At 35.1% G+C, this 23275-nt stretch overlaps 1 protein-coding gene across 1 annotated transcript in view; it reads left to right on the forward strand.

The window, feature by feature from the left end:
- DPYD (dihydropyrimidine dehydrogenase) overlaps nt 1-23275 on the forward strand; it is a 773365-nt gene that overhangs the window by 613897 nt on the left and 136193 nt on the right. The window contains exon 19 of the mRNA XM_070592141.1: nt 14026-14168. Within this exon, the coding sequence (XP_070448242.1) occupies nt 14026-14168 (143 nt within the window). The remainder of the gene's footprint in view (nt 1-14025; nt 14169-23275) is intronic.

The following is a 23275-nucleotide window of genomic DNA, read 5'->3' on the forward strand; positions in this document are numbered from 1 at the left end:
ATACAATGGACAGGTATTAGGTGTTCAGCCAAATTTACTTTAAACATTGTATACATCCGGAGGCTGGCCCCTTGGCAGAGTGGTTAAAGTTCCACCCACTCCACTTCGGCCACCTGGGTTTGCCAGTTTGGATCCCAGATGCGGACCTGCTCCACTCATCAGCCATGCTGTGGAGGCATCCCACATACAGAGTGGAGGAAAATTGATGCAGATGTTAGCTCAGGGCTAATCTTCCTCAAGCAAAAAAAAAAGAAATGAGAAAGATTGGCACAGATGTTAGCTCAGGGCAAATCTTCCTCACACACACAAAAAAATGTGTATGTGTGTAGTAACTCCAATCTGAAACAAGATAGAGAATATTTCCTTCACACCAGAAAATTCTCTTGTATTGTTTGGCAGTCAACTGCCCCACTCCCAGCTGAGACTTATATCATGACAGATTCTTTTTGACTGTTCTTAAACTTCATATAAATGAAATAATATTCATTCTCTTTTTCTGTCTCTCTTTCTCACATGCCTACCCATGTGTGTGTGTGTGTGTGTGTGTACTGTTTGGCTTCATTTGCTCAACATAATATTTTTTATATCCATCTGAGTTGTTGCAGGTATCATAGGCAAGTCCTTTTCTTTTTATTTTATAGCTTTTATTGAACTTTTAAGTAATGCATTTCAGCTTTCTCTGTGAGGTTTTCATAATTAATGTTTTTTAATTAATTTGTTATTGAGGTGACATTGGTTTATAACTTTATGTAAATTTCAGGTGTACATCATTATATTTCAACTTCTGTATAGACTACCTCATGTTCACCACCCAAAGTCTTAATTGGATCCATCACAAAGGGCATACACAAGTGCCCTTTTACTTCATTTGCCCTCTCCCCTCCCCGCTTCCCCTCTTGTAACTACCAACCTGTTCTCTGTATCTGTGTGTTTATTTGTCGTTATTGTTGTTTTTATCTTCCACTCATGAGTGAAATCATACGGTATTTGGCTTTCTCCATCTGACTTATTTCACTTAGCATAATACTCTCAAGGTCCATTCATGTTGTCGTAAATGGCAAGATTTCATCCTTTTTTATGGCTGAGTAGTATTCCATTGTGTATATGTACCGCATCTTCTTTACCCATTTATCTGTTGATGGACACTTAGGTTGTTTCCTGGTCTCGGCTATTGTGAATAATGTTACAATGAAGATAGGGGTGCATATATCTTCTTGATTTAGTGTTTTCATCATCTTTGGATTAGCACCCAGAAGTGGAATAGCTGGATCATATGGTAGTTCTATTCTTAATTTTTTGAGGGATCTCTATACTGTGTTCCATAGTGTCCGCTCCAGTTTACATTCCCACTGGCAGTGTATGAGAGTGCCCTTTTCTCTACATCTTCTCCAACACTTTTTATTTCTTGTCTTTTTAATAATAGCCATTCTAATGGACGTGAGGTGATATCTCATTGCAGTTTTGATTTGCATTTCCCTAATAATTAGTGATGTTGAACATCTTTTCATGTGCCCATAGGCCATTTGTATTTCCTCTTTGGAGAAATGTCTGTTCAGAGCCTCTGCCCATTTTTTAATTGGATTGTCTATTTTTTTGTTGTTGTGAGTCCTTTTTATTGCTGATAGTTTTAAATTAATTGATCACAATCTGTTTATCCATTCTCTGGTTGATGGACATTTTGGTGGTTTCCAGGTTAAGGCTATTGTAAATAAGGCTGCTGTGAACATTCTTGTACACACACTTCTGTAGTCTTCTTCTAATTTCTCCTGGGTGAAAATCTAGAAATGAAATTGCTGAGTCATAGGATAGATGTATGTTTAATTTTTAAAGAAACTTTCAAACAATTATCCAAAGTTATTTTATCATTTTATACTCCTACCAGCAGTGTATGAGAGTTCTACATCCTTCTCAGTGTTTGGTGTTGACAAAAATTAGTCTTCTTGATTTTTAGCTATTTTCTAATGGGTGTGAAATGGTGTCTCAAGGTGGTTTTGATTTGTCTTTTCCTGAAGGGGAGCACCTTTTCATCTACTAACTGCTCATTTGTCTATCTTCTTTTTTGAAATGTCTGCTCAAGTTTTGCCCATGTTAATGAGTTACTCATCTTGTAATTGTTGTTTTCTAGGAGTCTTTATGGAATTTGTATATGAGTTCTTTTTCAAATATGTGTGTGTAAATATAATATTTTTTCTAGACATTGCTTCTTCATTGATTTTTGATAAAGTCCAGTTTGTCAACTTTTAAAAAATTTAGTCAGTGCTTTTAAAGTCCTTTGCAAGAAATCTTTGCCTAATTCAAGGTAACAAAGGTACTCTCCTATGTTTTCTTTTGTAGAAACTTTACAGTATCAGGTTTTAGATTTAGACCTTTAATCCATCTTCGATCTTATTAAAAATTCTTTTGTATGAGGTGAGATAGTAGTCAAAGTTCCTTTTTTTTTCTCTTACAAATATTCACTTGTTCTAGCACCATTTGTTAAAATGACTTTTCCTTTCCCCACTGAACTGACTTGGTGACTTGGTCAAAAATCAACTGACTTTATATGTGGGGTCTATTTCTGGACTCCATCCTGTTCCCTGTTCTTATACTATTGTCTTGGTACTCTAGATTTATAGCAAGGCCTGAAGAGAAATAGTGTCCTTGGATTCTGTTTTCTTTTTCATGATTGTTTTGGTTATTCTAGATCCTTTGTATTTCCATATAAATTATAGAATCGACTGAATCAGTTTCTTCAAAGAAAGCTTGCTAGAATTTTTATTTGGGTGTTGTTGAATCTCTCGATCAATTTGGAGAGATTTAACATCTTAACAGTATTGAATCTTCCAGCCTCTGAATATAGTACCACATCTCTTTTTTTTCTTAAGTCTCTTTGACTTTTCTCAGGAATATTTTGTAATTTTCAGTCTAGAGATCTTGCATATCTTTCACAAGTTTATTCCTATTGATTGCTTTTTTGTGCTATTGTAAATGTTATTTTAAATTTTAATTTTCTAATTGTTTATTGCTAGTATATAGAAGAATATAGAGTATATAGCATATATAAAGTATATAAAACGTATAGAAAAAGGTGATGTTTTACCATTGAGCATAATTTTAACTGTAAGCTTTTCATTAGATGCCTTTTGTTAGAGAGAGGAGATGGACCTGTTCCTCTTTGCTGAGAGTTTTTATCATGGATGCGTTTTGAATTTTCTTCAGTGCAGTTTCTGCACTCTTATGAGATGATAACATATTTGTTCTCTTTTATTCTTTTGTTTTATGTTAATGTAGTGAATTACATTAATTGATTTCCAAATGTTAAGCCAAGCTCACATTCCTGGGATAAACTCTATTTGATTATGATGCTTTACTCCTTTTATATATTGCTGGATTCAGTTTTCTTATATTTTATTAAAGATATTTGGGTCTATGTTCATGAAGGATATTAGCTTATAATTTTATTTTCTTTTAGCATATTTGTCAGGTTTTGGTATCAGGATTATGCTGGGATTTGTTCCTTCTTTTCCTGTCTTCTGCAAAAGTCGTATAAGATTGGTATTATTTCTTCCTTGAATTTGGTAGAATTTACCAGCAAAGCCGTCTGGACCTGTGGTTTGCTTGATAAAAATCTTGTATTTATTTATTTTTAGTATGAATTTAGTTTCTGTAATAGTTGTGGGGGCTATTTTTTATTTTGATTTTCTGTTTTGTGTTGTCAGTTTTGGCTAGTTGCATTTTGTTTGGAATTTGTCCATTTCGTTTCAGTTGTTGAATTTATTGCACAAAGTTGTTCATATTGTTCCCTTATTATATTTAGAATCTGTAGTCGTGGGACTGCTTATGAAGCACTTACTATGTGCTTGTCACCATGCTGCTTGCTTTACATAGATTATTTGATTTGATTTTACCTGGTTCTAGTTAGGTCCATTAGAAGTTCTTTCCCACTCCATGGTTATCCAAATAGCTCCTGGTTTCTATCTACCCACTTGCCTGAGGGGCATCCTAGCTTATAGACCAAAGCCCTACAATATCAGGAGTCCCAGGGCCCACACTGATATACACAGATTGAGACTAGATGACCAGTTTGGCCTGTGGCTGCCCTCCGTATGGTAGAAGAGTTGCCAGACTGGTGCATAGCCCCATGATCTAGTGTGTTATGACAGCTCCTTTAGCTAACACTTTGGGAGATCTTGTCTGAAGGAATGTAATGTTCAATTCTTTCCCCTTTCCTAATTGCTTGATCGTGTGCTCTATTTTATGCATGCTGTAGATTCTTGCAATATTTATGATGTTTGTTAAAAATATAAATGCATCTATGAAAATGAAATTTGAGTTACTGGAAACAGTTGTTGAATGGTTGAATGGAGTGCAACTTGTACTCTCTTCCATTACACAAACTGTCTACATCATGAAAAAGGGAATCTTACTATTATATAACTCTTGTCTCTTCTGACTGATACAAATTCTATCACTTTTTACATCGGAGTTGAAAGAGCCTTAAGATCTAGAGAAAGGCTACAGCCAGAGATATGTACATGGAGTATATATTCTCTTTTGTTTCCCTTGAGAAATATTTTTTTATTAACAGTAAAATAAACCTGGACTTCCTTCATTTTATCATCTCTTTTGTTCAGACACTGTTGAAATCTAAACCTGTTTATTATTATGTCAGGCTAATATTTTTAAAAACATCTTTAAAATGAAATATTGGATAGACATTGATGGTGGTAGCTGGGGGAGCTGGGGAAGGGCTGTTCCTCAGCTCACCAGGCAATGCCTTTCCCCACTCCAAAGCATTTTATATCATTTCCCAACCTGAGAGGCTACTTTAGTTTTCCTATTAACATAACTGTTTCACAAACATGATTTGTTCATTATAGTATCTACAGTTTTGCTCACCTTGTCCCCAACACCTGCCAGGATTTGAAATATCCTACTTCTCAACCCCAGACCTACCTGCCCATCTTTCCAGACCCACCTGAAGTCCTGCATCTCCCACAAAGCCTTCCTGGACCACTTCAGTCTTCCAGGATCATCCTGTCCTCTGAGTTTCAGCAGCTCCGTCGTCTGACCCACACAATCGAGACATGGACATGCATTGCCAGTGTTTTCTTCTCATCTTCTCAGCCTCATAAGCTCACTGAGAAGGAGGCACCTCTATTGCTGCCTTCTAGCAATTGACATGATGCTGAGTACGAGAAATAATTTTGATTGAAAATGATTTCTCATTTTTTACTCTATTGAGATTTAGGAAGAAATTTTATTGTCAACTAATTGAGAGAGCAATTACTAATCAGTAGAGCAAATATTAATCAGTCAAGTCCCTCTTTTCCAAAGAGCCTAGTCTGTTTACAGAGAGCGTTGGTTCTCGGAGGGTTCAGATAGGGGCCGGCTGGAGAAGTCCTTGTCCACATTATTATCTTTGAAGGTTGTCCAGCCCGAAGAAGAAAACAAAACCTCATTGCATGCTGTGCAGCCTGGGTTTCAGCACACTCTGAGGAATGCAGTCTTATCACAGGGCACAGAGATTTACACATTGTAATTCATCGTGACGTGAAAAGAGAATGTGTTCCTGAGAAGGGAAGGAATAGTTTTACAGTACGGCAGGTGCTACTGTGGACACCCTGACCATGGAACCACCCGCAGAGTAGAGTGCAGAATTTCAGAGAGAAAAGAGGTCGTGGTCTTCCAAAAAAGAAATCTTAGGAGCCTAGTGGATGTGAGAACACTTTTTGTTATTTTCTTATGTCGTCAGAAAAATGCTCATTTCTAATTATCTGGAGTTCTCCAAGGGTAGAATGTAGTTCTGGTCGTCAGCGTTATATCGTCCTTATAATCTTCCTTTTTCTCCTCTTTAAATAACCAGTTTTAGTACACATAGACTGGTGAGATTTTTATGGGATATGATAACAGTTGAACATCCTTAAGCAAAATCGCATGAGAAATGTGTATACACCGTAAAGCCTGCTAAGTCTGTCATGGTTCAGAATTTTTTGACTACGAAAATATGTGTATTTTTTTAAATAGTCCATATATTTATAGATGAACTCATTATATTTATAGGCTAAAAGCACTGCCAGAGGCACATACATGAGAGGCACTGAGGCATACAGTAATCTGGAAATAAAGAAAAACCCTCAAATTCAAACCCAGCAATGAATTTTACGGTCGCATTGTAGACTAATTGCTTTATTGTTGTGATGCATTATTTTACCACACAACCCTGCCTCTTACATGCACATACTATTTAACCTTTTTGAGACTGAATTTCCTCATCTGTACAATGGGGATAATGCATATGTGACTTGTGAGGATATAAATAATGTGTGAATAATTTAGCAGAGCAACTGGTATTCAGCCTCTCAAAATTGATTCATTTTAGCCATAAAATGATATGACCATTGCTTTGAATTCTAGTTCTGTTTTATCATATGAAGATCGGCAGCTTAAAAATTATGCGTTTTGAAGAGTTTCTCACTGGCAACTCAGAAACTCTGTTTAAGCCCTTATCAATAAGTCTTAGTGGAATAGAGCTGAATAGCAAAGAAGAAACTGAAAGTTAGGTCTCTGGTCCATTTTAAATGCTAAATACCAGCTGAGATCTAAAAGCCATTTATAGTTTTCCTTGATAACTCTACTTTGAAAATTTGCACCATTTTGTAAGTAAAAATATACTTAAATATTTTAAAATGGTAGTAGGAAAAAATCCCTACCTGTTTTCTTTTGTGTGGAGGTTACTGAACAAATAATACAATGGGTATATTTTACATATTCATAGATTCATGTGATTTTAATTTACACCAGCCGATTATATGAGCCAATTTACAAAACTTTTCATTCTTGTTTCCAAAGAGAGTACATATGTTGTAGCATCTACTATGAAAACTAAACCAAGTTAGAAATAGCAATAATGTGCTTATTTCAATAATCTTTTTTCTTTTGTCTGTGCATCTTTCCTCTGTGTAAACACGTCTGCACATTGGATTTCTTTCTAAACCTGAGTGTCCTCGCTGGCCATATTGAAGAATGTGCTTACTGCACTGTTTCATTAAACTGCTGTGTTATCGGGTAATTGTTTAAACATAATGCCACAGCACTATCAAAAGGAAAGGTGAACTAATGGCATTTGCAAATGTCAGGGATTATCTTAACACTTTTATTATAGTTTATAAAAAAGTAGGTTCAGGGCATTTCATGGCAATTATTTCTACAGAAATTGGTTATTTAAATAAATTGCTAATTATCTGAAGATGACAGTATTGAAAATGCTACTAATGAGTTGTTTAATAAGTGTAGCTTGTGGTGGCCACCTACAGGTTGAAAATAGAAAGAACATATAGATTCATTATGCCTAGATATCCCATATGAATGCCATATGTTTTTCCCTCTAATAACAAATTTGAAGACATTTATCTCTTCATGCCATCCTTTGAGTCTAGGACAGTGTAGTTTGTAAGCTCTTCATAGATTACAGTTTTGTTCTGAATCAAAGTTCACTTTGCTTCCATAATTACCTTTGTCCTATACTTCCTGGATGTAATTGTCATTATAATTCATCGTCAAAACTGGGATACTTTTAGAGTGAAAGGGGATGCTATTTATAATTATATCATGTAATTACAAATAAACACAGGTATAATAAACTGGGACTGTCTTGGGGAAAATTAGGTTATATGATCACTATAGTTATAACAATTACTAACTATTACAGCTTTAATTCCTAGCCAACAATTCATATAATGCTAATATTCTTGGCTTTGTCATACATAGATGACCTATATTTATTAGTTCTAAAAATTATTAACTCCTCTCTCTGTAACTTAATTTATGTCCAAACATTTAAAATAAGGAAGAAGAAGAGGTATAGCATTGTGGTTAAGAGCATGGTATTGGGAGTTAGGTAGACCTGGAGTCAAATACTGGACCCACACTTTCTAACAGTGATCTTGAGGGTGAGATGTTTTCTCTCTCCTGAGTCTTGTTTACACATCTATAAAAATGGGGACAGAAAATCCCTGCAGTAATGTCGTTAGGACAATGTATGCAAAAACACTTAGAAAACACCTGCAATTAGAAAGCATTCAAGAGAGGAGTCTCTATATTGATTGTATTTAATGTTAAAATTTCATTTTAACTCATACTTGATTCTTTTCTAAGTTAACTTCATCACTGGTATCTGCTGGGAAACCACAGAGTGTGTAAAATTGCTCTTTAAACTACCATGACAAAGTTCATAGTACCCTCAAATTTTGGATTGAAAGACATCATCTAATCTAATATTTCCTGTAGTACAGAGGTCTTTTCTGTGGCATCCTACCTGCCAAACATGCATCTTGCTTCATGGGATAGGGACATCCCAATGTAGCTGTTTGTGATGTCAAATTCACGACAAATTAATGATCAAAATAACAGTAATAAAAATAATAATGTGTCCTTAACCATTGGTCCCAATTATTTTTTGAGAAAAGCATAGATGAAGCTTTTCTTCGTGGTTATCCTCCAAATATTTGAAGACAACTATTGAGACTCAGCTATTTCATACACACACACACACACACACACACACACACACACATATGTATTGTACGTATTATGAATATATTATGAAGCAAATAAGCATAGCCATGAACATATGAAAACTCAAGAAAAAAATCTTGAAATAGTCAACTAAAATTAAAACATTTTCATAAGACAGCCAAAAAGCTTTTCCGATAAAACTAAAATAATGACAACATAAAACAATTGATTTTCTTTCTCCCCTTTCTTCTCTTTAGATTTCATATCTCTACATATAACCCTGGATCCTTTTAGTTCATCAGTTTCTGGCTGAATTATGCTAATTTTCTCAGAGGACTTTAATTCATGTGTAAAGATGTATTTTTAAATAGCTGTGCCTCACATATTTATCAGTATATCTAGTTCATTAACATTTTAAACTTGTTTTAGTAAAGCATACATTTTTTGGTGCTTGATTTATGTGTATTTAATAAAAATCAATCTCTCAACTCCTGAATCCTTGAAATTCTTGATTTGCTAATATTTTCTTTCTTCTGGATGATGTTAAAACTATTAACAATTAAACAAAGTTCAATTTCTAATGAATTTGTTATCCACTTAATTCATTATATTTTAATTAATGTAAGCAAATTAAAACTACATTTTCTTTTTGTATACACAGTGAGCACGAGTGAGTATTATAACCCAATTTCTCTTTTATTGCCAGCCAGAGCTATTATCAGGGAGTTTATTGTGGACTTAGCTCTAACAATTAATTGTGTAACAGTAGCTGTCCTAGGAGTCAAATGATTAGGGAAAAAACAAACAGAATTAAACTCAATTATTCAAAATTCCAGTTATCCAAAATAAGCATATGTTCCATACTATCTTACCCATTAAAAATTCCTTTTCTCTTCAAGGAGTTAGTCATGCAAAGTAAAGCTCTGGCTCCTTTTCACCAATAAACTTGAGTTCTGATGTCATTAAAATCCTTGTATATTGGTTTCATGCATGTATCTTTTAATTCTCAAAAACATTCTTAAATATATTGATGTCTGCCTTTGAAATTTTTATCTTTGGAATCAGTTAAAGTAATCTTACCAACATTATGACAGGGCTAAATGAGAGCTGTTAGGAAAAGAGCCAAAGGAGGGGAGATGTGTGGTTCTCCTAAGGTTTTGGAAGATAAAACGTTCTATCATCATAGACATTATGCTTTTGTCTCTGATAAAAAAATGGGTTCATTGCATTACTAAACACACAGCAACAATATAGAAGGCACTGTCAAAGTAAACTAAATAAATGCTCCCTCTAAAATCAGTTGTGTTCGTGGGTAGTACCGATTATAATAGCAAACACCTGTACAATTTTTAATACGTTCTAGCCCTTTATATATATTAAATCTTTTAATGCTCAAAACAACTCTGTGGAGTTTTTATTATAATTTTTTTATTTTATAGATGGAAAAACAGAAGTACAGTGAGATTAAGAAATTTTCACAGTCACACAGCTGTCAGCAGTGGACGTAGAATTTGAACCTAAGCAGTTGGCCCTGTTGTCTGTCTGATGTTGTAACTAGTGCATCCTGAAATTGCCTTCCTTCTAAAATTCATATTAGCAGTATTTTTAAAATGTATGATGCTTAAATAAATGTGAGTTTTTCCTAGGAGAACATCTGTGCAGAATGAATAAGTGGACTCATATTATTTATCTTGAAACAACCTCCTAAGATCATCAGGGCTGGTGTTTAGGATATCTGTCCTGGGTGACAATATGATTAGGACACAGATTAAGTGGGATAGTTCTTGTTAACTTTTCACATTCAGATACAATTATCTTTTTTTAAAAACAGCATAGGTATGGGGCCGGACCTGTGGCCAAGTGATTAAGTTGGGGTGCTCCACTTCAGCGGCCCAGGGTTTCACTGGTTCGGATCCTGGGCGCAGACATGGCAACGCTCATCAAGCCATACTGAGGTGGTGTCCCACATAGCACCACTAGGAGGACCCACAACTAAAAATACACAACTATGTACTAGGGGGTTTTGGGAGAAAAAGGAAAAATAAAATTAAAAAAAAAATCTTTAAAAGAAAAGCATAGGTGCTTAATAAATATTTCTTGGATGGACAGATGAATAGACAAATGAGGCCTGAGTAAAGAACATGATTAAGTCATAATACATTAATACTTACATATCAATACATAATACTATTGCTAATAGCATTTTTGAAATTTGGTTTAAAATAATATTTGACAAGTGATAGTATTTTCTTAAGGAAAAAAAATCATCAAAATCAGATTGATTAACTTATAATTAAAAATCTCTGGCTTAATAAAATGTTTTTCTAGAGCATAAATCAATCCAAAATGCTCTGTGAAGTTTATCAGAGATCTATGAGTTCAGCACACTGATTTGCATTTTAAGACGTGACGATAAGGAAGGCCTAGATTGATTAGGTTCCAAAAGTTACCGCTCAGTCTAGTCCACCTGCTTTTCCGCTAAGGCTACTTCAGTACAAATCAGAACTCTTGGCAGCAATGTTGGAACTCAAAGGTCCAGTTCATTTTTTGTTTGTTTGTTCGAAACTGCAGATTGTTTAAAAATCTGGGGATTCAGAATGGCTTGATTTTCATTGGAGCATTCCACACAGTTGAAATAGAATGGCTTGGTGTAACTGAATTTCCCATCAGGCTCGTCAGGCCACCCCATGTAGATGAGGGCTTAGTTTAAATTGTGCGTTGCCTATTAGTTCATTTAAGCTTATAGGATTTCAATTTCTTGATTTACACCTTGTTGTTTCCTTAAGGGTAGAGTCCACGTTCAATTCCTCGAGCCTCTCAAACTGGCTTCTTCTTTCCTAGTCTTTGTCTAAAATTGTTAATTACTGTAGCAGTGACAAAATTTTAAAAATTCTTCTCTCAATAACTGTGATTCTGGAAATATTTATGTGTTTCAATTGGCATATGTACAGCTTTGTGTAGTATTGATATATGTATTTTCTTTACATCGAAAGAATTTTTATGTTGAACCTATTATTTCTTCATTTCTGTCATTTTAAAACTAAAAAGAAATTTCTATATAACAACTCAGATACTTTATATCCTTTCAGTTTCCTTGCAGAAACACAATGGATAAAAGTCATTTTTGAAACCTATTCCCCATAAAAATGCTGAGAACAGATAGATAATATTTCATATGAAATTATTTGAGCTACAAAGAAAACTAATCAAATGGAATTTATAATGGAGATAAAAACTTAATTTACTATTACTCAGCAACAGAAGGATCGATTTCTTTATTTTGGATCACATTTCCTCAGAGAACATAATTATTCTTAATTTTTAAAAAGATCCCTTTATTAGTTTGAAAGGTTTTCATGTTCATTAGGTAGATTAGGAAAGTTTTAGAAAAGGAAGAAAAACATGAAATAGAAAATGTCTTATTGACCTAATTGAACATCTTTAAATGCCGCTGAGGATTTGCTGATGTTTTTAACACCTGTGTAATAATGTTGCCCTTTAAGTGTAGCTGGTTAATTTTCAAAGCCGTGTTCTGGGATTTTGCCATTTGATGTCCATTAATATCAATTGGAATATGTGGCCAAATCCCTGTGTACCACTTTGAAATTTTACCCCATAGTGTTAATGATAGTCTTCTAACAGTGCACTTAGAAATAAATTATTTATCTGCTTAGCTCAAATTTCCTTTACTCTCTAGGGTCAACTAAATAAGAAAAAAAAAAAGAATCCCAATATTTCTTTATTACTTCAAAGTAATATGTATGTAAAGAAGCCATCAGCTTAATATGTATTGAACATGTCAGTAATATTCTGCAGATAGCTGTACGTCTATCTAAAAGGTGTATTTAAGTTACAGATTTCCTTAAAAATACTCTCCTTTAACTTTTATTCTCACTTAGATTTCTTTTTAGTATAGCTAAAGATTTGTGGATATAAATGTGGGGATGGGTGTGGGTGTGTATTCTGCTACACATTCTCCTGTCCACTGTGTTAGCCTTCTTTATGGCTAGAACATACAGACTAAGAAGAAGTCACTGATAAATATTTTGAAATAGAAATAGAATCTTGATGTTCAGTTTCTAAATTGCCCTAACTTAATGCCTTGTATTTAAATGTCAGTTATGGAATTCTGAAGTGTCAGCATTGAGCATTCTTAACTAAGAAACATTAATATCTAGAGGAAGCTTTTTTAAGTGTGAGAGCAATAAGTAGACATTTCCACAAACATTTTTGGTGTTGCGTGCAAAAGCATCAGTTACACATAAATTCAATTTTATCTGAAATGGATATGAACGGGATGAAAAGAAAGCCACTGATTTTAAGGGAAGTTCTTTGTGCTTCCTTGAGGTGAACACTCCATAAATACACATTGATAATGCTGATGAGGATGCTTGTGGTGATGAGGGTGATGATAAAGTGCTCACCATTTGAAGCTACTTTTACTAGTTGCTTGCTTGTGTTGTTTGTGGAGCCCTGGTTTGAGGCAATGTAAAATTCTTCCACAAATAGAACTACTTTTAGTTCAGAAAATGCCTTTAAAGACCATTAGCTTATGAATATACACCAGAAATATCAAATTATATTAAGTTATGAAAGCATTAACTTACTCCAGGATGTGTTAACCCTTGAGAGTCAAAAGCAGCTTTAGTACAGTGTAATCATTTTAAAAATGACCCCAAAGTGTTCTGTCCACCCTTGCAGTTTTCATTACAATTAAGGAATAATACATTGGTAATGTCTGGCTGAATAAAGTATAAAAAATTAAACACACAGGGGAAAGTGGGGGATGGGGGGAGGGCACAAAGGGTGAAGTGGTGTACCCACAACATGACTAACCATAATGTACAACTGAAATCTCACAAGGTTGTAAACTATCATAATCTTAATAAAAAAAATTAAACACATATTCTCCACTGAATTTTTGTAAATTCTCTTGAACGTGATTAAAACTTTCCAATCTGTAGATAGTTAGGTTAAGCTCACTATGTTTTATCAAATTGTGGGAAATGCATGTAAAAAGCAATATGGAATCTGTAAGTTCATCAGCACCTTGCTTGTTTTCATCATATCTCTGTTCACACCAGCTGCTTTCTACTTAGCAGAAACATAACAGAGCTGTATGTCTATTTATGCACTGTATATGATTGTTTTTCTTTTTAAAAATCTGCTGTTCCTTGTACTTTTTAAAACAGATGCTTGACTGTTCCAGAGAATCTTTTATACACTACTGTATATCAAATTATAATATGCATGCATTTTATATGAGAGTTCTAGGGTTGCTGTACCCACTTGCATAACACGTCTGCATGTGATAATAGCATGAGTCCTGAAAATAAATACACATCTATTTACAAATTAACGTACTTTGAAACATAATGATGTTTATATATTACGTATGTATATGTCTTAAATAGAGAAAAAGAAATCTGAACTGTGTCTGCTACAACACTGCCATCATAGAACAGGGATTATAAGGCAATATGGTCAAGTGGTCAATATGCTAACATTGATCATTCTCATTTTCTGTAGGCACAGCAATCAGACCTATTGCTTTGAGAGCCGTGACCTCCATTGCTCGTGCTTTACCTGGATTTCCCATTTTGGCTACTGGTGGAATTGACTCAGCTGAAAGTGGTCTTCAGTTTCTCCACAGTGGTGCTTCTGTCCTCCAGGTAGTATTTAGGTTTGTCTGTCCCTTCAAAAAGCTTCATCTAACAATTGCAGTGCAAATTATGTGACAACAAATATATTCTCGTAGGATCTCTTGAGAAAGATGCAGTGTGGATGGCAGCATTCATTAAGTTTCTGTTGTGAGTTGAGAACAAACCTGAGGTTCCTTTCCTGTCCTACTGAGGGCTTACAAACCATCTGTCTTTTTTAAATGTATTCACTCACCTCTCCGTTTCTAACATAAAGGAGATTAGGTACCAAAATGCCTAGTGTTCTACTAGATTAAAACCAAATACATGAGGAAATCTGGGTAAAAGTAAAATCTTGGTTGAAATATAAAATGAAGTCAAAGGTAAGGCCAATATACGAAATCTATGCCATGAAGTACTGGAGGGATTATCAAACTTGACTCTGAACTTCCTGACAGCTAAAGCAAGGAAATTACTGGCTTCATACCTTTCAAAATATAGAAATAAATTGATCATTCAGCTTCTTATGGTACAAACCTGAGGGAAATTCTTCCATTGTCTTCATGAAGGGATACTTTGAGATATAGTGCACTGTACTCTTAATAGCACCACTACATTAAAATTACTTAATTTTTATTGCTTATACACTTGCATTTTATGATGTTGTTCAGCATAGGCCCAGTACAGTGCCTTGACGCATTATAGCATAAGCGTTTCTCTCAGGGGCCAGATAGGAAGGCTTGGATGGTATGACCTGACCCAGGGATAAAATTTTTTTACGCGATGACTAGGCCATGACCACTTAGGTAATCCGCCATTAATATGACTTCTTACTACGTAGCATTGATGGTAATTGGAAAACAGAGAGGCTAGCATCACTTATATTCTCTGGCAAGGAAGTGGAGTGCAAATATCCTGTGTTGTCAATTTGATAATCAGAGTTAACATCCTTTTATGAAATCTAAGGTGGAAATAACATGTATCTAAATGCTAATGGAGGCAGATTTCTGCTTCCAGGAAGCTGGAGTAGATGTGCTTATCCCTATGCTTCTGAGTAAGTTTGATGAAAAATCTTTTATATGTAAAACTAACGTAAAGAGGCTCTGAAAAGTGGAGAGAAGGATCTGGCTAGGGCCCTCAGGACCCAAGGAACAAGATGGTGGTATTTCCTGGATTTTCTTTTTGCCTCATATATCCCAGAACTGGATCCAAAGAAACCAGAAACAACAAGTTCAGACAAAAAAGTCTGCTCTTTCTATCCAAAGAACCAGGAAAATGCAGCCTAGCAAGACAGGAAACTTCTAGACAATAACTACTCTACTCTAGCCAAACACCACAGATAAAAACTGTGGCCCTGCACCCGTCCACGCAAACAAAGGACAAGTGAGGTCTTAGATTCCTACCCTCACGAGGCGGTAACAAGGCAGCCCAGCACCCCCTTGGGCAATAACAATCTCCCTGCTGTGGGAAGCCTGGATTTCTACCCCTACCTGAAAGTAATGAGGTGGCCCTTCTCTTCCCCACTGGGGTAATTCCAGAGGGGGTCTAGTGAAAAATCAGGACTTTCCTCACCACTCAGCGGTAACAAGACGGCTCTCCTTCCACCACCACCATGGTGACCCCATAGTGTTGGTGAAGGCCAAGTGGGAGCAGTAACAAGGCACTTCTACCCCTCCTAACCAGGAAGGTGTTAGTGGAGTCCTGGTAAGGAGCCAGAACTCCCTTCCTCTCCCAGCAATAGCCAGGAGCTATGCCCCTCAGGTGTCAAAGGAGGCCAAGTGGGGAACCTAAGCAATAATGAGGCAGCATCCTCTCCTTCCTCTGCCAGGATAGTGTCAAAGAAAGCCAACTAAAACAGAAGGTTTAAATAAGTTCACAAGTATCTTAGCACTATACCCAAAATGTCATGGTTTCAACTGAAAATCATTCATCATACCAAGACTCAGGAAGACCTCAAGCTGAATGGTAAAAAGACAATTAATATATGCCCACATCAAGATTACAGAGATGTTAGAATTATTTGAAAAAGATTTTAAAATAGCCATCATAAAATTGCTTCAACAAGCAATTATAGACTGGTTTAAAACAAATGAAAAACAGAAAGTCTCAGCAAATAAACAGAGGATATAAAAAAGAACCAAATGAAAATTTCAAGACTGAAAATTACAATAACTAAAATGCAAAACTCAGTTGTGTCTCAACAGCAGAATTGAGAGAACAGAAGAAAGAATCAGTCAACTGGAAGGTAGAGCAATAGAAATTAACCAACCTAAACAACAGAGAGAAAAAAGACTGAAAAAAAAAAAATGAACCAGAGCCTCAGGGAACTGTAGGATTATTACCAAAGATCTACCATTCATGTCTTCAGAGTGCCAGAGGAGAGGTCAGAGAAGGAGAGGAAGAAAAAGAAGTAATATCTGAAAACTTCTCAACTTTTTCAAAAGACATAATCCTACAGATTCAAGAAGCTGAATGAACCCTAAATATGATTGATCCCATACTACAACACATCTGAGTCGAGCTTTTGAAAATTTTTAAAGACCAAAGAAAAGGACCTTGAAAGCAAGGAAGAAACATCATCTCACCTACAGGGAACAAATGATTCTAATAAAAACAAATTTTTCCTCAGAAACCATGAAGTCCAGGAAGTGGGACATTTTTCAACTGTTGAAAGAAAAGAACTATCAACCCAGAGTGCTAAATCCTTCAGGAATAAAAGGCAAATCAAGACATTCTTAGCCTAAGAAAAACTAAGAGAATTTATTGCCAGGAGACCATAACTAAAAGAATGGCTAAAGGAAGTTCCTTAAGAAGAAAGGAAATGATAAAAGAAGGTACCTTAGGACATCAGGAAAGGAAGAAGAACATGGAGCAGTATCTTCAAGAAGACTCTGGAAGATATAGTGGATGTCTAGGCTTGAATATCACCTGAATTTATTTTCGTAAACACAGAGAAATACATGGACAAGAGGATACAAGTGGGTTTTAAGTGAGTCCCTGAAAAGATGCCTGCTCGTTTTCAAATCTGTGTTCTTGGACAAGTCATACAGGGGGTGACGATGGTTGATTGTGTATCGTATGCTGGTTCTAGCTGCTGCTACATACAGTATTTCCACATACACCCAAGAGGGACATAGTTTTATACTACTTTGATTAACATCAACTGAGACTTGAAGGATGAAAGTTGTGTAGTCAAAGTTACATAAGCAGTGCTAGAGGCAGAACTCAGAACTAAGGTTTTCCCAACTGTAAAGCCAATGCTCTTCAAATTGGTCACAATGCCTGTCCCCCTCCCAGAACCTCTTAGGTGGGAATATTAGTGATAGTCAGGTCTTCCCTGCCTACTCAAGGTTTACATATTCAGGCTGCAGCTAATTCCTTAGAGTAAGGATTCAAAGAAGAGAAGAAATTTAGAAAAGTAAATCAACGTGATTTGTTCTGAGTACAGATGTGTACTCAGTGTATGGATTGTAGTATGTAAATATATGTAGAGTAGTATGTGTCTCATAAAAATATGTGGTGAAATAATCACTCAAAATACAGTTTGTACTTAGGCTCATCTTGTATCAAAAAGCAGAGAATCACTCAAACTACCTGAAGAAGCTGAAGCCAGTTGTATGCTATACGTGAATGGAAACGGAAACTGGAACTTCAGGAACCAGTGGGGCAGTTCTGGGGAGAGACCTTCTCCATCTCTCTTTTGTGGGCCATGTGATTTCTTCCTCCAAGGAATTTATAGTTCTGTCCAGTCTTTCTCTCTCCATAGCTGACTCTTTGTTTCTGCCTCCTCTGAACTTCTGCCTATGCCATGACTCTTAGGCCCACTCCACATGGTAGTTTTTCAGCTCCAACTTCTAAATGAAATGCCTCACTAGCTTAATATCTCTTGGCTCAGATTTTCAAAAGAGGAAAACTGTTTGGTTCAATTTGTCTTTTCCTGCCAGGCCCCATCATAAAACACTGATCGCTGGATGTATTAACTGCTTTCTGTGGAGCAGAAACACACTAAATATTTGTTGAATGAATTTGTTGAATGTTCTTGAGTTGTGGTTTTTTTTTTTTTAACCAGCTTGTAAAGGGAGGATGAAAGGGTTAACGTGATATAAAATGTGGCTGCCAAAGGACTACTGCTTCAGCTCTGGCTAGGAATGGCCCAGAGACTTTCCAGCTATGTAAAATATTGGCTCCCAAATGATTTTGTTAAAAATTTAAAGTTCCAGGCATAGCCTTTTACTGGTAGAAAATTACAGATTATGTATCAATTCTACCATTAGCTTGATTCAGATTTTTATTCAACCAGAAAATATTTTTAAAGCAATTTTAGCTAAAGTATGAACTAAAATCAGTATTAAGATATATTTAGGACAATTGTGAGTGGGAAAACCCTTGAATTTAGAATTTTGGCTTGGCATTTGAGTGGGGTGGAGAATGTATAATATTTCCATCTTCCACTGTAACTGAATTTCACCGTCCCACACCCTAGTCCTGGGTTAATCTAACCTTTCATTTTCTACACTTCCAGTCTCCTGAATATTATTAGAGAAATTCAAGTAACTCTGCCGATTGGACTTACTCCAAATTCACAATGTTTAATGTCAGCTGGGCCTTGGGTGCTAGTCAGCATCCATTTTTATTTATCTTTTTAAAAAAAAAATTCCCATAAAATTCCTCTAACAATTAGGTCAGATCTTTTTTATACTCCTCAAGGCCCTAAGCCCTTCCATTATCACCCTCCCACTTCTCTGATGCCATTTGTTCACTGGCTCTTATTGCCCAACTCAATCCTCTTCTCTGGTTCTAGGATATTTCTCTTGAAGAGCTCATCCACTTAAATATCTACAGGTGGAAACTATCAAATCTACCTTTCTAATTATTTCTACTCAGAAGTGAATTATGTCCTGATAAAATGCATTTTTCACAAGACATGGTTAGACAAATAAAATGTATTTCAGTATCAGGGTGATGGTGCTGATACACTGAAGTATAGAAAGAGAAGTAATGGGTAGAGAAATAGTGACAAAAATAAATATTTTGATTCTGATTTTCTTGATACACATATATAGACTATGTAGATAAGTGAGTTCACTACTGGAATAAGGATTTATACTCAAAGTAATTTCAAATTCAGTTTTAAATGAATTCAGTAACTATGACCTTCTATTGACTTTAGAAAAAGTACTGACATTTCAAAAGTGGAAAGCTAGACTTTTTTTTCTAAGTTGGATAAGTGTGATAGAACATGCCTTCCTTGTTAATCAATATGCATTGCAGAGAATCAGTCATTCAATAAATATTTATTGAGAACCCACTACATGCCTAGCATTATTCAAGGAGTTTGGAATTCTTCTGTGAATAAGAACAGACAAAAGTCCATTACCTCTCAAGCTTATATTCCTGTGAGGGGAGAGATATAACATATAATAAATATAAAACATAAGTTTATTGTCTGGTATCTAGGATGATAAATACATTTTAAAAAAAAAGAGGCCTCATTGAAAAGGTAACATTTGTATAAAAAATTGCAGATGGTGAATCAGGGAAATTTTTATTGAAACAGACACTTAGATTGTAATATCACTTGCTTAAATTTTTGCTAATTTAGAGTTTAACTGAAATATAAAAATCACAAAATATTGTAGATCACATTGCAGTTTATAAACAGAAATGCCTTTTCAGGTTTCATGTTGCATTTTAATGGGCAGTTTTTTGCTTTTGAAGTCTTCTTACCATTTCTAGAAATGTATCATTTCTCAGTGGTGCTGTTTATTTCTATTATCTTATTGTATAGCTTGCTTTGACAAGGATGTTAACATTTAAGTGATAAAACATCCAATAACTCCACCTTCAAAATGCTTTAGTGAATGTTGAATGTGAAAACTAATTACTAGAGAGTAATTTGGGTATTCCAGATCATTTACCTAGTACAACTCTGGAGTGAAAATGACTGTTCACTCCAGATGCAACACTTTAGTCAAGAAGTAAGGTTCAAAACCGATTATGCCTGGGCCGGCCCCATGGCCAAGTGGTTAAGTTGGGGCGCTCTGCTTCGGCGACCCAGTGTTTCACCAGTTCGAATCCTGGGCACGGACATGACACTGCGTGTCAGGCCATGCTGAGGCAGCATCCCACATGCCACATCTAGAAGGACCCACAACTAAAAGTACACAACTATGTACTGGAGGGCTTTGGGAGAAAAAGGAAAAGTAAAATCTTTAAAAAAAAAAGATTATAGGTCTGTTTCTTGGATAGCTGCTCTTATGACTTTGTCAGTCAACTCAACTGACTTCTAATTTATTTAACTGATTCTAGTATCTTTGAAATCTGATTTTTCATCTTACTTGATAGGCTCTCATTTGTTAGAATATGCAAGTTAGAGCTATAAAAAGGACTGATGAAAATTAATGATAAATTTCAGATACTGAAATTTATAAATACTTCCTTGTTAAATTCTATTCTTAAACTCTCCATAAACTCTTAAGGTCTTAAAATCTTTTGAGGGGCTACTAGGAAGAAAATAAGTTTGCTTAGGCTGTTAGTTATTATTCATGAAGAGGATAGTAGGTAAATAACTTGAATAATTCCATTTTAAAACAATTTAAAGAGAAGACTTTAATAAATTAACACTGGCTTTTTTTTTTCCCTTAATTTTAGTTTCTTGGTCCCAGATCAAGCCTTCCTACTGAGTCTTATATCCCCTTCCTCTGACTTAAGTACTAGTCTACAATAGCTGTTAATAAAAAACTATCTAGGGATTTCTATTGTAACCAAAACCCAGACCGAGTCAGTTACTTTCAGTGATAGGTTTCATCACTAAATATTCACTCTCCTGTATTGTATATAGATAAAGAACGTAAGTACTATACCACCTTTTTTTCACTGAATGACTATGGGTTTCTGTAATTTACTTTCATGATATTGCCATTACAATTCAATCTCTTGAGGACTTTGATTCAGAAGATCAAAAATTTTAGGAAACCGTCAGTTCATTCATGTACAATTATGACCTGCGCCTTCATTGAGATTGTATGGGTGGGTTTTTTTATTTCATTTTTTTTGTGGGGGTTTGTTACTGAAGATAATAGAAAATCCTGGAATACCGCAGAAAGAAGGAACATAGAGGGCATTTGCTGTGAAGAGTCATAGTCACGTGACAGACACTCACTGGGCTCAGATAACTGAATCAATGTTTAGCAACAATCAAAGCTGCTCCAATGGAGCTAGTTCAAGCTAAGTGGAATTTTTTAATGCGATCAGAAAATGTATTATTTTATTAAAACTAGAGAAAAAGAAGCAATTGAAGCAGCGTGATGACACTGTTTCCACATAGGTACAGATGCCTTAGTGACATCTTCTCTTGGTCATAACGCACAGAAAGACATCAGTGCCTCAACCATATTGATGGGGGTCTTTAGGTGATAAAACTTTTCCTTACTATATTCTAAATTTTCATTGGGTAGGTGGAAAATATTTATTCAGTGATTTCTTATTTTTTCTCCCATCATCATTCACTTTCAAGTCAGGCTGTAATATAGGAAGGAAGAATGGTAAAGTTATTTTAAATGGCGTTGGAACTGTTTCACATAGCTTGTTAAAATAGACATATTTTTCTTTCCACTATGCAGTTTCTTGTTTCCTAGCTTTAATGAGAGTTTCATTTACAATTTTAAGAACGACTTGCAAGTGGGTATTTAAAAAAATAGAAACTCTATAATCTTAGAATAATATATAAGAAAAAATATGCTCTTAGTATCCATTCAATGAAATTCTAATTACTGTGTCAATTATTACATTATTTTAAATTACTTTAATGGAAGGTTACTTTAATGGAAGAGGTTTTAATTTTTGAAAAGCATCTTGATTCCAGTGCAACAATGTTGTTTATAAGCAAATAGAGGAAATTAAATGGAAACCTGCTAGGCCTTCGAATGATTACATGCTCTCCACTTGATAGAAAGATTAACATCTAGATTCAAAGGAAATTAATTGAAATTAAATCTAATCTTTTGGAAAGACAGTTTTACTATAAGAAAAAAGTAACAGTATCACACGATGGCTATTTTACATTAGAAAATAACCATGAGTGAGCTAAGTTGTTTGCAGATATAACTATGAAATTTCTGAATTTGTATAAACTCCCTTGGCTAAATTTTTTCTCCAGTCTGATCAGATCCTTTATGTTTTCTGTCCCTTTTTGCACGGTATGCAGGGATATGGATAACTAATAATTTCATTTCATCAAAGTCTTCCTCTGGTTGACCAAAGTTTTAAACTACTATTTATCCTTTCATTCTTCAGGTTAAAAAAAATCCCAGTTGTTTAGATAGTCTTATTTCACGTGTTATTTTCTAAACACTGTATTTTCTTTGTTGCTTTTCTCTGAAACTTTGCAGTTTATCAGTACCACCTGAAATGAGTTGTGATTGTACACAACTGGCTTTTAAATAACTATCTCATAACTTGTCCATCCAAAACTGTTAGAAATAGTTACTTTGGGAGGTAATGTATTTTGAATACCATCAATAAGCACTCTTCATACTTTGAGAATGGATTTGATTTCCTGTAAACAAAGCTAAAGAGAGCCAAATTGAGTGAACAAAGTTGGTTGTTGAACTGAATGAGATATACAAAGTCGGGTGTCTCTTTTTCTGTCAGTTCATAAACTGACTTTAATAAACAGTTCAAAAAGAGGTGTTACAAAATTATTCTGAGCAGTGCCAACATCCGCCCATGTGATTATTTTGAAAAAGCCACACTCATTTGGGTGTATATAATTGTATATTTATTTAAAAATCCACCTCAATATTTTACGGACTTTTTGTACAAGTTAGGGTTCAGAATTCAGACTGCATAGAGATTTAGAGAACTTCAGGCCATAGCAAATATATTGTAAAGATTTGATGAATATTACCTTCTGTTTTTCAAAAAGTCTTTTCCAGTTTTGGGTCTTACAAAGCTATGGGTGTATCAGTAAGCATTTTTAACCACATTTTACAGATTTGCAAATTTGTAATTTCCGTGAGTTTATTTCATCAGTTGGCTACCCAGTAGAACTAGAAACCATGCTTCCTGGTTGCTATTCCAAGTAACCATCCTTGTCACTGTGCTCAAGAAATGTGCTAGGAAACTGAAAGAGAAGTTCA

This window comes from Equus przewalskii, chromosome 24 (genome assembly GCF_037783145.1).
Source record: "Equus przewalskii isolate Varuska chromosome 24, EquPr2, whole genome shotgun sequence".
Taxonomy (NCBI): domain Eukaryota; kingdom Metazoa; phylum Chordata; class Mammalia; order Perissodactyla; family Equidae; genus Equus; species Equus przewalskii.